Below are 16450 nucleotides of genomic sequence, written 5' to 3' on the forward strand. Positions count from 1 at the left end.
ACAAATGATTAGATGTATTTGGTAAGCAACACTATTTTTTATCATTCACATTCAATTAAAAGAAAGTCCATACTTCATTGCTTAGAATCAGAATTACACTCCAAATCAGAAACATTATGATAGTTTTATTTTTAGTGATTCATGTATAACTGAAGTCTCAAGACTACTTTTAGATACAGGAATCACTTAAATCCTCCAAAGCTAATCAAACATGAAGTCAAGGGCACTGAGTACAAAAATCCTTCTATGTCAGGTTTTCTTCCAGTCCCACCATGCTTCCTATCAGCCCATTTCCTTCCCTATATATCCTTGACTTCTAACAGATACTCTGTTTTGCAGAACCCACTGTTAAAATTAACTGGAGTTTCCAGTTTTATTCAGAGGTAAATGACTTTACTCCTATAACTTGCCCTTCATACCTTTTGGGATTCTCAATTACAGGAGAATATTTTTACCTCAATTATTTAATTTTCTTTAGTTGCATAATATTCACAAATCTTTCAATGGAACAGGATTTTGTTTTTACAAAGAGGTACAAAGTAGAGTGTGAAATAATCAAAGAATGCACATACATGCCTCCCCAGCAAATAAAAAAGACATAACTTACTGAACGCTAACTAAATAATGAGTGCTTAGTACTGCAGGGTAGAGAAGAAACTGAAGTTAGAGTTCCAGTCCTCAGGAGATTACACTTTGTCAGCGAAAAAAGCCAAATTACTACAAAAGAAACAATGATGTCCATTTATGAAAGCTGTCCTCCCAGGAAAATACAAGTCCTCAATTACTTTTGAGTCCCCCCATCTCCCTACATTGGATCAGTTACCAAGTCCTGCAGCTCCTATTTTGCATGCATTTATCCCTTTCTACTCCTACTACCAACTACCCAGGTCCAGAAGCTCATTATCACTTATTTGGACTTCTGTAAAATCTTTCTCATTTCCTGACAACAGACTTTCCTTCACACAGCTCTCAGAATGAGCTTTCTAAAATGCACCAGTAAGGCTTGTATCCAGAATAAATGAAGAATGCTTATAGCTCAATAAAAAGAAAAAAAATTCCCCCAAAATTAAGCATGTGATTTGGAAAAGACACTTTACCAAGGATGATATATGGATGGCAATTAAGTACTTTAAAAGATGCTCAATATCATTAGTAAGGAATTGCAAATTAAAACCATAATGATATACCACTACACTCCTGTTAGAATGGTAGGAGGAAAATGTAACAATTGACAATACCAAGTGCAACAAGGATACAGAGCAACTGGAAATCTTACACACTGCTGATGAGAATACAAAATAATACTACCCTTTGGGAAACAGTTTGGCGATGCCTTACAGAATTAAACATTCACTCCATACATCAGCAGTCCCCAACTTTTTTGGCACCAGGGACCGGTTTCATGGAAGACAATTTGTCCACAGACAGGGTCAGGGGGAGGGGGGTTCAGGCGGTAATGCAAGTGATGGGGAGAGGCAGACGAAGCTTCGCTTGCTCGCCCACTGCTCACCTTCTGCTGTGCGGCCCAGTTCCTAAGGAACTGCCATACATGACCCATCAAACCCACTCCTACGTGTTAATCCAAAGGAAGTGAAAACATGTTTCCACAAAAACGTGTATGTTAACATCTATAGTAGCTTTATATATACATAATCGCCAAAAAATGGAAAACCCAAATGTGCTTCTACTGGTGAATGGATAAACTAACTGTGGTAGGTCCATACGATGGAATATTACTTAGCAATAAAAAGGAATGAACTACCCCATACACAAAACAACATGGGTGAATCTCAAATGCATTATACCAAGTAAAAGAAAACACACTCAAAAAACTACATAGTGTGATTGCATTTACATACAATTCTGGAAAAGGTAAAATTATTGGGGCAGGAGACAGATTGGGTGACTGCAAGGGACTGGTGTGGGGGTGGGGCGGTGCTGACAATAAAGAGGCAGAAGGAATTTTCTTGGGGTGGTAGCAGTGTTCTGCATCTGGATTGCAGTGGTGGTTACAAAACTATGAGCATGTGTCAAAACTCACAGAACTACAGACTAAATTATGTATATTTTACTGTAAATAAATTATGCCACAATAAAGTTGATATAGAAAGGAAAAAAATGAGGATCAGTGTTTCTATCAGAACAAAGTTCTAAGATAGAAAGAAACCTCTTCTGAAGAAACAAAAGCCCATAAATTACTTCTCTATAACGGATGTCCTACTAAACCAAAAAATGATGAGTGATTCAAAGGGAAATCTGAACTAGAAAATTGACAGACTCAACCTCTAACTGATTCTTCAGAGAATACAGACTTTCAGTCCAGAGACAACTTGTACACTATGATTTGGGCAAGTGTAAAAAGAAAATGGGGAATTTTGTGTACTGTAAAAATCACCAGAGACAAACAAAAGTCTGTTTTAGTTTTAATTCTTACACTTATCTTGGAAATTACCAGTAAGACAGCATATTCTACATACATACAAATCCTCTCTATTTGTACATTCATTACTTTAAAGGTTATTTCTCTAATGTTTGGTTGTCCTTTGCTCATTATTTGTATCACTGCCTTCTAATCTGGCTGCCTGGAGTTAAATTACTACCCTGCGAAGTTGTATCCCAAGTTCATTATAATTTCTGCTTAAGACAGCAAAAGAAATCGACTTGGATATTTTGGGTACCTTTCCTTTTTTGTTTTCAGTGAAATATTATTATTTAACATTTACTAAAAGGTAGTGTCAAGAAACATAATGTATTTAAACCGGAATTCAACTCACAAAAAACTTAACATTGATTTACATCAACTTTTCAGGGCCCAACATTTTTCATTTGTACATGTTTTCCAATTTCTACATATAGTCACAAAATATATGCACAAAATAATTTATAAATAATTATTTTAATTTGGAAGAGACCAAACAATGAAATACTCAAGTAATTAAATCACTCAAACTTTAAAACTGAACATTCTATCAGTAGTCAAGAGCCAAAATTATCCTTTAAATACCATATAGTCTGCCCAACTCAAATCCTCTTCAGATCTACACTTTCCTATAAAACTGCAATAAGCAAAGCACACAAGCACACAGTTCCAAATAACATAACTTTGGTGCCTAGAATCAGCTTAGGGTAGAGAAGCATTAAGGACAGAATTAGTATTTGGTCTAGTGGTCTAAGTATGGCTTGATTGCAAGCTAAGCTAAAAATTTCAAAGGGACTGCCAAATCTGTGGCCTAATAAGTCAATGCCCCTTGAAATTTATGCTATCTTATTGCTGTACATTCACTAATGCTAAAGTGATTCCAATAAACTGACAGATTTTATTTGTAATTTCACTTAAAACAGCAGAGCAATATTTCAAAATCACTACAATATTGCTGCTGATGTTAATATATATGAATCTGTTGGTTGTGGGTAATTCTTTTCTTCTTCACAGTGGTAGGTTGTGTTAATACAACAAGTTTTCTTCTATTGTTCACTAATGAGATAGTAATTGCCATCAGAATCCTACTGGGAATACAGACTTGCATAAATAATAGGCCTAAGGACAGGTTTTACATATCTATAATGATTCTCAGATACATTTTGTTCTGCATGAACACACCGGCACCGAAATGTGTCCTTTCCTATGGAGGATAAACTCCATATTTTCAGAAATGTGCAAACAAGAGAAACAAATTTAACTAGGCAGATTTCAGGTTCTTCTTTCTAGCAACTAAATGGAAGAGCAATTAACAGAATGCTCCTTTTTATCAAAAACTTATTACTCTTTCACTAGAAACCCTAAAAAGTTGCTATTTTAAAGTTTTCAATGCTTCAGTTAGAAACATAACTGGCAGCCTTAGTATGAGTTCCAATGAATGTACTGTAATGTAAAACTGTACACATCACTTCAAATATTGGTTGTATAATAAGGAAGTTTAAAGAAGATATTTTAATGCATTGTTGGCTGACACCACTATCTTCTGAGTTTATTTAGGGTATAAAGATTTCTAGAAATTCATTTAAAATAATATTTTCTGCTGATGAACTACATTTGGCAATTATTGTCCACTGAGCCCTCAGGTACTCTACTGCTTCTAAACATGGTAGGTATCATTTACCATTCAGCAGGGAAATTAACAAAAGTTCCCATTTCCCATTCTTAGATTATAATCTTTACTAAACCCCAAAAGAAATGTAAATGTAGTACCTTTCATGATGTCCCAAATCTGACAGAAATTCATCTGCATGTCTTTGGAGTTCATTTCCTTCTAAATTCTTTAATTTCTTCAACTCACTTTGTAGAAAAAACCAGAGCTCTTTAGCTCCATTTTCAATCCTCCTCCTTAGGATTTCATGATCCTTCCCTAGACCTGCAGTCAAAGAATAGAGAGCATCAGCATTTCCAACATTTTGATGAAAGGAAATTTTCAATTATTTGTGCTAATGTCAATATATTGAAGAGGAAAAACAATGTATCATTACCTACCATTTCTAGTTTGTTTCTTATAATTTTCAATCTGTTCTTTGGCCTTCACAAGCTGCTCTTCTAAAGCACGAACCCTTCCTGAAGCTGGGCCCTGATCAATGGGGCCTTCTGCTATTCTGTAGTTCAAGGAAGAAAATGTAAACATTTAGCTTATAAATTATGCAACAAAATACATATTTACTTTGCAAAAACATTATTTATTGGTAACTCTAGAAGTCACTGGACCATATCATATATTAGAAGTACCAAATGAAATTTTCTCTCCAAAGCTATAGGGTAAGATGTAAACACTGGAATGAAACTGAACAAACACAGAAAAAAATAATCTAGCTCATAGATGTATGATCTTCTAGGAATTAAGGAACCTTTAGAACTCTCTCCTAAAAACTTTCATCATACAACTTAGAATAACACCATCAGTGGCAAAGTGATCAATTCTTCATTAGTGCTGAGAATAACAAAGTTGAAGGAGAGGGTGACAAAAAGGCTTAAAAGGAGTAAGAAAGCACATAACTGAACCTGTGTCTATGTTCAAATATCAAATGCAAATTATTTCTAAATTAATTATAATATCAGATATAAATCTGTGTTCCGATTCATGAACTCATGACCTTAGATTACTAAGCATGGGTTTTATAAAGAAGGGAAAGACAAGAATAGAAGATGAAGTATACCAGAAAAAACGCCTGAAGATTAATGTTCTGTTTACGTCAAGAATGAAAAATATCAGTCAATAATACAAAATGTTGGAATATAGCAGAGGAACTCCAGGATCTCTTGCTTATATTATCAACCTGTACAGCTTCTTTCCAAACTGTACTTGTTTCTAACATATTTTGTTTTTATGTGACTTTTGGAAGTATTCTGTACACCATTATGGCCATAAAAGATATCCACATCCTAATCCTGTAACCTGTAATGCTACCTTAGGTAACAAAAGAATCCTTATATGTGTGATTAAGTTAAGGACCCTGAGATAGGGAGACAGCCCTGGATTACCCAGGTGGGCCATAATTGTAACCACAGTGTTCTTATAAGAGGGGAGTAGAAGGAAATTTTATTACAAAAGAGGAGAAGGTGATGTGGTTAATTAGTTTTGAAGATGGAGGAAGGGGTCATGAGCTTTAAAAATGCAAGGAAGGCATCTTTAGAAGCTGGAAAAGGCAAAGAAACAGATTCTCCCCTAGAGCTTCTCTAGTGAATGTGGCCTCACTGACACCTTGGTTTTGGCCCAGTGAAACTTATTTCAGATGTCTGCCCTCCCAAACTGTAATAGAATAAATTTCCATTTATTCTGTTTTAAGCCACAGAGTTTATTGTATGTGTTACAGCAGCAATAGGAAACTAATACGTATACATATATTTACATACATACATACATATACATATATACTTTTGAAAAAATATTAAGAAGATTAAATAATGGCTGATTTTTCTTCCAAAATCTATTTAAATGAGAAACTGCCTCTTAAAGTACGAAGCACAGTGTCTGTCAATAAAGCTTAACAGGACTATTGTATCTGGGGTCAGTCATTCTACAGATGAGCTGTAATATCAAAATGCCTGGGATATCTATTCTTACCATCACAATCATTTTTGGGAAACAATTTCTAAATTATACTTGGCACAACTTAAACTTAGCTATCAACCTGAGGAGAAATCTAATACGAAGAGGGCAGACAGCAGAAGCAAGAAGAACTACAATCCTGCAGACTGTGGAACGAAAACCACATTCCCAGAAAGACAGACAAAATAAAAAGGCAGAGGGATATGTACCCAATGAAGGAACAAGATAAAACCCCAGGAAAACAATTAAATGAAGTGGAGATAGGCAACCTTCCAGAAAAAGAATTCAGAATAGTGATAGGGAAGAAGATCCAGGACCTCTGAAAAAGAATGGAGGCAAAGATCGAGAAGATGCAAGAAATGTTTAACGAAGACCTAGAAGAATTAAAGAACAAACACCTAGAAGAATTAAAGAACCAACAAACAGAGATGAAAAATACAATAACTGAAATGAAAAATACAGTAGAGGGAATCAATAGCAGAATAACTGAAGCAGAAGAACGGATGAGTGACCTGGAAGACAGAATGGTAGAATTCACTGCCATGGACCAGAATAAAGAAAAACGAATGAAAAGAAATGAAGACAGCCTAAGAGACCTCTGGGACAATACTAAACAAACAAACATTCGTATTATAGGGGTCCCAAAAGGAGAAGAGAGTGGAAAAGGACCTGAGAAAATATTTGAAGAGATTATAGACGAAAACTTCCCTAACATGGGAAAGGAAATAGCCACCCAAGTCCAGGAAGCGCAGAGAGTCCCAGGCAGGATAAACCCAAGGAGAAACATGCTGAGACACATAGTAATCAAATTGACAAAAATTAAAGACAAAGAAATATTATTAAAAGCAACAAGGGAAAAATGACAAATAACATAAAAGGGAACTCCCATAAGGTTAAGAGCTGATTTCTCAGCAGAAACTCTAAAAGCCAGAAGGGAGTGGCACAATATATTAAAAGTGATGAAAGGGAAGAATCTACAACCAAGATTAATCTACCTAGCAAGGATCTCATTCAGATTCGATGGAGAAATCAAAAGCTTTACAGACAAGCAAGAGCTAAGAGAATTCAGCACCACCAAACCAGCTCTGAAGCAAATGCTAAAGGAACTTCTCTAAGTGGGAAACACAAGAGAAGAAAAGGACCTACAAAAAGAAATCCAAAACAATTAAGAAAATGGTAATAGGAACATATATATCGATAATTACCTTAAATGTGAATGGATTCAATGCTCTAACCAAAAGACACAGATTTGCTGAATGGATACAAAAACAAGACCTGTATATATGCTGTCTACAAGAGACCCACTTCAGACCTAGGGACACATACAGACTGAAAGTGAGGGGATGGAACAAGATATTCCATGCAAATGGAAATCAAAAGAAAGCTGGAGTGGCAATACTCATATCAGATAAAACAGACTTTAAATAAAGAATGTTAGAAGAGACAAGGAAGGACACTACATAATGATCAAGGGAATCAATCCAAGAAGAAGATATAACAATTATAAATATATATGCACCCAACATAGGAGCACCTCAATACATAAGGCAAATGCTAACAGCTATAAAAGAGGAAATAGACAGTAACACCGTAATAGTGGGGGACTTTAACACCTCACTTACACCAATGGAAGATCAACCAGACAGAAAATTAATAAGGAAGCACAAGCTTTAAATGACACAACAGACCAAATACATTGCATTGATATTTACAGGACATTCTATCCGAAAACAGCGGATTACACTTTCTTCTCAAATGCACATGGAACACTCTTCAGGAAAGATCACATCGTGGGTCACAATTCAAGCCTCAGTAGAGTTAAGAAACCTGAAATCACATCAAGCATCTTTTCTGACCACAACGCTATGAGATTAGAAATCAATTACAGGGGAAAAAACATAAAAAACACAAACACGTGGAGGCTAAAGAATACGTTACTAAATAACCAAGAGATCACGGAAGGAATCAAAGAGAAAATCAAAAAATACCTAGAGACAAATGACAACAAAAACACAACAATCCAAAACCTGTGGGATGCAGTAAAAGCAGTTCTAAGAGGGAAGTCTATAGCAATACAATGCTACCTCAAGAAACAATAAAAATCTCTAATAAACAATCTAATCTTACACCTAAAGGAGCTAGAGAAAGAAGAACAAACAAAACCCGAAGTTAGTAGAAGGAAAGAAATCATAAAGATCAGAGGAGAAATAAATGAAATATAAATGAAGAAAACAATAGCAAAGATCAATAACACTAAAAGCTGGTTCTTTAAGAAGATAAACAAAATTGAAAAACCGCTAGACTCATCAAGAAAAAGAGGGAGAGGACTCAAATCAATAAAATTAGAAATGAAAATGGAGACGTTACAACAGACACTGCAGAAAAACAAAAGATCATAAGAGACTACTACAAGCAACTCTATGCCAAAGACAACCTTGAAAATGGTAGTCATGAAAATGGACAACCTGGAAGAAATGGACAAATTCTTAGAAAGGTATAACTTTCCAAAACTGAACCAGGAAGAAATAGAAAATATGAACAGACCAATCACAAGTAATGAAATAGAAACTGTGATTAAAAATCTTCCAACAAACAAAAGTCCAGGACCAGATGGCTTCACAGGTGAATACTATCAAACATTTAGAGAAGAGCTAACACCCATCCTTCTCAAACTCTTCCAAAATATTGCAGAGGAAGGAACACTCCCAAACTCATTCTACGAGGCCACCATCACCCTGATACCAAAACCAGACAGGGATATTACAAAAAAGAAAATTAGAGAACAATATCACTGATGAATATAGATGCAAAAATCCTCAACAAAATACTAGCAAACAGAATCCAACAACACATTAAAAGGGTCATACACCACGATCAAGTGAGATTTATCCGAGGGATGCAAGGATTCCTCAAGATACGCAAATCAATCAATGTGATACACCATGTTAACAAATTAAAGAATGAAAACAATATGATCATCTGAATAGATGCAGAAAAAGCTTTTGATAAAATTCCACACACATTTATGATAAAAACCCTCCAGGAAGTGGGCATAGAGGGAACCTACCTCAACATCATAAAGGCCATATACGACAAACCCACAGCAAACACCATTCTCAATGGTGAAAAACTGAAAGCATTTCCTCTAAGATCAAGAACAAGACAAGGATGTCCACTCTCGCCACTATTATTCAACATAGTTTTGGAAGTCCTAGCCACAGCAGTCAGAGAAGAAAAAGAAATAAATGGAATACAAATTGGAAAAGAAGTAAAACCGTCACTGTTTGCAGATGACATGATACTTATACATAGATAATCCTAAAGATACCACCAGAAAACTACTAGAGCTCATCAATGAATTTGGTAAAGTTACAGGATACAAAATTAATGCACAGAAATCTCTTGCATTCCTATACACTAAGAACAAAAGATCAGAAAGAGAAATTAAGGAAACAATCCCATTCACCATTGCAACAAAAAGAATAAAATACCTAGGAGTAAACCTACCTAAGGAGGTAAAAGACCTGTACTCAGAAAACTATAAGATACTGATGAAAGAAATCAACGATGACACAAACAGATGGAGATACATACCATATTCTTGGATTGGAAGAATCAATATTGTGAAAATGACTATACTACCCAAAGCAATCTATAGATTCAATGCAATCCCTATCAAATTATCAATGGCATTTTTTACAGAACTAGAAAAAAAAGATCTTAATATTTGTATGGAGACACAAAAGACCCTGAATAGCCAAAGCAATCTTGAGGGAAAAAAACGGAGCTGGAGGAATCAGACTCCCTGACTTCAGACTACCCTACAAAGCCACAGTAATCAAGACAATATGGTACTGGCACAAAGACAGAAATATAGATCAATGGAACAGGATAGAAAGCCCAGAGATAAACCCACGCACCTATGGTCAACTAATCTATGACAAAGGAGGCAAGGATATACAATGGAGAAAAGACAGTCTCCTCAATAAGTGGTCCTGGGAAAACCGGACAGCTACCTGTAAAAGAATGAAATTAGAACACTCCCTAACACCATACACAAAAATAAACTCAAAATGGATTAAAGACCTAAATGTAAGACCAGATACTCTAAAACTCTTAGAGCAAAACATAGGAAGAACATTCTTTGACATAAATCACAGCAAGATCTTTTTTGACCCACCTCCTAGACTAATGGAAATAAAAACAAAAATAAACAAATGGGACCTAATGAAACTTCAAAGCTTTTGCACAGCAACGGAAACTATAAACAAGACAAAAAGACAACCCTCAGAATGGGAGATAATATATGCAAATGAATCCACGGACAAAGGATTAATCTCCAAAATATACAAGCAGCTCATGCAGCTCAATATCAAAAAAGAAACAACCCAATCAAAAAATGGGCAGGAGACCTAAACAGACATTTCTCCAAAGAAGACACACAGATGGCCAAGAGGCACATGAAAAGCTGCTCAACATCACCAATTATTAGAGAAATGCAAATCAAAACTACAATGAGGTATCACCTCATACTGGTTAGAATGAGCATCATCAGAAAATCTACAAACAACAAATGCTGGAGCGGCTGGAGAAGAGGGAACCTTCTTGCACCGTTCGTTGGCATGTAAGTTGATACGGCCACTACGGAGAACAGTATGGACATTCCGCAAAAAACTAAAAATAGAATTTCCATATGACCCAGCAGTCCCACTACTGGGCATATACCCAGATAAAACCATAAATTCAAAAAGATACATGGACCCCAATGTTCAATGCAGCACTATTTACAATAGCCAGGTCACGGAAGCAACCTAAATACCCATCGACAGACGAATGGATAAAGAAGATGTGGTACATGTATACGATGGAATATTACTCAGCTATAACAAGGAACGAAATTCGGTCATTTGTAGAGACATGGATGGACCTAGAGACTGTCATACAGAGTAAGTCAGAAAGAGAAAAACAAATATCATATATTAACACATATATGTGGAATCTCGAAAAATGGTACAGGTGAACCAGTTTGCAAGGCAGAAATAGAGACACAGATGTAGAGAACAAACGTATGGACCCCAAGGGGGGAAAGTGAGGGTGGGGGTGGGAGGATGTGGTGGTGGTGGTGGTGGGATGAACTGGGAGATTGGGAGTGACATATATACACTAATATGTATAAAACAGACTAATAAGAACCTGCTGTATAAAAAAATAAAATAAAATTCAAAAAGAAGACATGAAATTTTTAATACCTTTTCTAGCATTTTTATATAACAGATGAAGCCAAACTAACTGTTAATTACTTGACCACTTCAGAATGCATGTTTAGTAAAGAAGCTCCTGTTACAGTTATATCAGAGTAAATAAGGTATTCTATAATTTCACATGAACTTGTATGCACTAACACTGAATGGAAGCAGGAAAGATAGCCATCCTCTAAGCATGAGTTTTCCAGGCTACAGAATTTGAAGTAAAAAAGCCTTCATTTGTATACAAACAACAGAATAATGATAAAATGAAGAGAGTTGTTAGGTGCATAATTACCCAATTTATGAGCACAAATATGTATACATTCATAAATGAGGCATTTCCTCATATATAGTTTGTAGAACTTGGCTCTTACTTTCTGAATTAGATGGCTGGGTTTTAGGAAATAATTTCAAACAAAATAAAAGTACCACACCTTGTAATTTATTCAATATTTTAGCAGCAAGATACCATAGGATAAGCATTTCCTTTTCCGGAATATACTTTAGTGATACAAAATTTCAGACAATAGAAAGATATGTCTAGGTCCTCCTTTTCATCTCATTTCTTCATACGTTGATGGAATAAAGTTAGGGGAAAACAGGCATGAAGAAATAGCATAAGGTCTTTTCAGCAGAGTTCCATTAAGTACTAAAGCCAATCTAATTCTAATAAAATAGAAATGAATTAGTGATTTCTAATAATTCATTAGATTATTAGTGATGCAATAATCTAATCCAACTGTGGATAAACTATAGGTAAAGAAAAGTAATAGAGAAGTCAATGCAAAAAATGTACAGAATAAGGACTACTGGAAAGGACTATTCTTTCCAAACCCCATAAAGAAAAAAGTCAATCTGCAAGAACAGTCTCTTTATCTGAATATTTAGGTTATTGAATGTTTTATTATATTCACTGTGCAAAAAGATATATAGAATGTCTTCTGGCCAAGACGAAGTAACAGAGGTCAGATTTACCATTAAGCCTGAAACAACTGAAAACCCAGATAAAGCGTATGAAACAATGGTTTAATAAAACTGGAATCAGGAGGAAGATGGATGGCAAAATATGTGGCTCCTGACTTCAGTCCCCTTCAGGGAAAGGGAAACTAGCAACTATCCATAGACAAGATACCTTTCTGAAGATCCCAGAACAAAGGGGTGAGTCTGAAGCATCTCTTCTGACCACAAAATCTGAGAAAAACAGCATGAGAAGGGTAAGAGGAGTGTTTTCACTTTGACCACAGCCCCCCCACCAAGGTCAGTTCAATGCTGCACTGAGGGGATCCCCTGGGCCTAAAGTTTCTCCTGTGGGAAAAGGGGAGCGCAAGAGGACATGAAGCTTCCCCAGCATTCCAGATACTTCCTGGGAGTGATACCGAGCAGGGTCCTGTGGAGCTCCTGGACACAAAGCTTTTCTGTGCCCCCCATTTCTTTGATGACAATCAATAGCCTTCATCAGCCTTCATGACATTCCTTGAGTTCCAACAGGCAGATTCAGGCAGTTGTTAACTAGGGATGGGAGGGGATACAAGACCAGGGATAAACAGACAGCCAAGAGAAACAACAGTGCAACCTTGGGGGCAAGGTCCTGGTTCCCTATCAAGGGATACACAAAACAATGTCTTTGAGCTGTTTTGCAGATACTGAAACCCCCTCCAGGTGGGAGAAGTTAAGATTAACAATGGTATGCTGTCCACAAGCATGCAGACCCTAGACCAGCTGGAACCTGAAGGTTGATGATGCTGACTCCTACTTACCTCACCACCAACCCATCAGAAGAATGTCCACGCGCTGATCATGCCCTCTTTAAACCATTACTATATAACTTCTCAGTATCCTCTTCAAGTTGGGCCACATAGTTTTTTAAAGCAGGAACCTGCTGTGTCCCCCTGTGCCTGGCAAAGTGATAAAGCTATCCTTTTCTACTTCATCCAAAACTCTGTCTCCGAGATTCGATTTGGCACCAGTGTACAGAGAAGCTGAGCTTTTGGCAACAGGAGGCCCACTTAAGCACTGCCTCACAGGGATTATCACGGGAATCAGTTAGAGATAGAGAAGGGGAAAGGGGCTCACAGCAATGAGTGTGCGAATCCTGGCAGACTTCATTCCTGCTAGTGGTCGGGCCTGAGCGGAGATCCCAACCAGCGACTCTGACCATTTGCAGAGCTGAGCCCGTGACCCCAGCTGGTCAGGGAATCTGGTTGGCATTTCTGCCTTATTGGGTCCCCAGCCAGAGTGCTATCTTGGTGGAGGACCAAATTCTAGTGCTCTCCCTATACAGGGAAGCAAGTCAGCGGCCCCACCCAACTGCTGGGCATAGCCTCCAACCCCACTTGAGCAGGAAGCCTGGCCTGAGAGTCACCCAGCACATCCTACAGTCCACCCAAGCAAGGAAGCAAGTCACTGGTCACACCCAACTGCTGAGCATAGCCTCCAACCCCACCCAACAGTGAAGACCGGCCAAAGATGCCAGGCAGTTGCGGGCAGCCACGCAGTACATCCTACAGCCTTCTTAGGAGGAAAGCAAGTCGGTAGCCCCACCCAACTGCCAAGCCTAGCCTACAGCCAACCTGACCAGGAAGTCTGGCCAGGGATTTAAGGCAGACACAGAGCCCATTCTACAGGCTTGCTCAAACAGGGAGCCAAGCCAGAAGCATACTGTTGAACATAGTCTCCAGCCTCACCAGGTTGCTCAGCCAGAGACCCTGGTCAGCTCTAGAGTCCATTCTACAAGCCTGTTCAGGCAGAGAGCCAAGCCAGCAGCCTTGCCCAACTGCAGAGCATGACCACTGGTTCTGTCTGACTGAGGAAGCCCAAACAGTGACCCTCAGCAACTTTGAAGCCTGGCCTCTGGTACTGACTATGTGGAGCCCAGCCTACAGTGCTGTACAGCAGCACAGCATAGCCTACAGCCCACCCAGTTGCTAAGCATAGCCTGCAGACTCACCCAGGTTGAATGCCCAGCCAGCCACCTCACCTAATCACAAAGCATAGCCTGTGGCTCCACCCAACCAGTGAGCCCAGAAACCATGGAGCATAGCCTCTAGCCCCACCCAACAGTGAGATATAGCTGGCAGTCCTACCTGGCCAAGAAGCCCAGCAAGAGACTTTGTCAAACAGTGGAGCACAGCCAGTTGCCTTCTCAATTGCAAAACCCAGCCTGCAGGCCCACCCAATTCTGGGGCAGAGCCTGTGGTCCCAATCTGATCAAGGAGTATGGCCTGAGTTCCCATCTGATCACAAAGTCCTGTGTATGGCTTTGACTGAATGTAGAGTCCAGCCAATGGCAACATCAAACCAGGGGGGCACAGCTTGAGGCTCTACCCAACCATGGATGAATGTGGAGCCCAGCGTGCGGCCCTGCCCATTCCCAGAATGCAACCAGCAGCACTCCCTGAACACCAGGCCAGAGAACATGGCCTGAAACCCTGCCTGAGCAGGTGACTGCAGAGCCCAGCAAATACCCCTGCCTGAACACAGATCCCAGCCAGCAGTTCTGTTTGAATGTGAAGCCCAGCCATGAGGCCTACCCAAATTCAGAAAAATGACAGCCCTCTGGCTCCCCAACCTCAGAGCACGTGCAGTAGTCCCATCCAACTAGAGACCCTGAGAGTGAGCATGCCTTGTCCAAGGCTGCTACCAGCTGCCCACCCAGAACCCCAAGCTGAGCTGACTGGTAAAGGCCTTTCCCTGCTGAAGAAAATCCGTAAAGGCTGTAAAAGAGATCACTTTCTCAAAGGAGCAGATATCCACACAAGGATAGAAGGATCATGAGGAATCAGGTAAACATAACACGATCAAAGGAAACTAATAAAGCTACAATAACTATACCTAAGGAAATGGAGATCTATCAACTGTTTAACGAAGAATTTAGAATGGCCCTCTTAAAGAAATTCAGAGAACTATGAGAAAACATAGATACGCAGCCAATAAAAATTAGGAAAACAATGCATGTAACAAAATTGTAAATTCAACAAACAAATAGAAACCATAACAAAACAGAAACAGAAACAACAGGAATCCTAGACCTGAAAAATACAATGACTAAACTAAAGAATTCAACAAAAAGCTTCAATAGCAGACCTGACCAAGGAGAAGAAAGAATTAGTGAACCTGAATACAGCTCATTTGAAATTATCCAGTCAGAGGAGCAAAAAGAAAACAGAAAGAAAAAGAGTGAAGAAAGACTAAGGGAATTTATGAAATTCCACAAGCAAAACATTCTATGATTATTGAAGCCCTAGAAGGAAAAGAAAAGGAGAAAGGAGCTGAAGGCTTATTTTAAAAATAATTCCCAACTCTGGTGAGTGATCTGAACATCTAAATTCATGAAGCTTGTAAGTCCCCAAGTAGAAAATCTGATGGAGTTTTAAAAGCCTGCAGAATACAAAATCAACATATAAAATTCAATGTATTTCTACATTCTAGGAAAAAACAATGGGAAACTGACATGTCAAAACACATTATTACCTAACCATAGCATAAAAACCATGAAAAATTAAATATGACTCAGTAAAAGAGTATAAAACCTGCAAACTGAAAATTATAAACTTTGCTTAGAAATTGACAGGCCAATTCAAAAATTCATATGGAAATGCAAACACCTAAAGCAGTCAAAACAAATCTGAAAAAGACTAAGAAAACTGAAAGACTAACATCATCTGATATCAAGACCTACAGTAAAGTTACAATAATCAAGACAGTGAGCTACTGGCATAAAGATAAACAAAGAGATCAATGAAACAAAATAGAGTCCAGGAATAGGAACCATACATATATGTAAAACTGATTTTTACAAAGTCACAAAGGTAATTCAGTGGAGAAAGGATAGCTTTTACAACAATAAAACTTCTGGAAGAAAACAAGAAATATACCTTTATGATCATCAGTTAGGCAAAGTTTTCTTACATATGACACCAAAAGCATGATACATAAAAGAAAGACACTCTTAAGACAATGGAAAGACATGACAAAGACTAGAAGAAAATATCTGCAAATCCTATATCTGTTAAAGGATTTGTGTCTAAACTATATAAAGGATCCAATCATCAGAACACAACCCAAGCAAAACAAAAACAAAACTAAAAACAAAAATGGACAAAGAGATTTGAATAGATACTCCACATACAAAAAAAAAAAAAAAAGAATAGCAAATAAGCACATTAAAAG

At 37.9% G+C, this 16450-nt stretch overlaps 1 protein-coding gene and 1 long non-coding RNA gene across 8 annotated transcripts in view; one reads left to right on the plus strand and one right to left on the minus strand.

Annotated features, from left to right (window-relative positions):
- LOC309626235 overlaps positions 1-16450 on the plus strand; it is a 1141377-nt gene that overhangs the window by 966381 nt on the left and 158546 nt on the right. The gene's annotated exons all lie outside the window — the stretch shown is intronic.
- The window catches only part of FUT8 (fucosyltransferase 8), a 322308-nt gene that overhangs the window by 105401 nt on the left and 200457 nt on the right, over positions 1-16450 (minus strand). For 6 of the 7 annotated variants that reach the window (XM_082386590.1, XM_082386586.1, XM_082386588.1 and 3 more), the window contains 2 exons: positions 4469-4584; positions 4190-4352 (listed from right to left, as the gene is read on the minus strand). In XM_082386590.1, coding sequence (XP_082242716.1) covers positions 4190-4352; positions 4469-4584 — 279 coding nt within the window. Of the gene's footprint in view, positions 1-3402; positions 3505-4189; positions 4353-4468; positions 4585-16450 lie in introns of all 7 variants that reach the window. The other variant, XM_082386591.1, reaches the window with a different exon arrangement.

This window comes from Balaenoptera borealis (genome assembly GCF_965194805.1).
Source record: "Balaenoptera borealis genome assembly, chromosome: 3".
NCBI classification, from domain to species: Eukaryota; Metazoa; Chordata; class Mammalia; order Artiodactyla; family Balaenopteridae; genus Balaenoptera; species Balaenoptera borealis.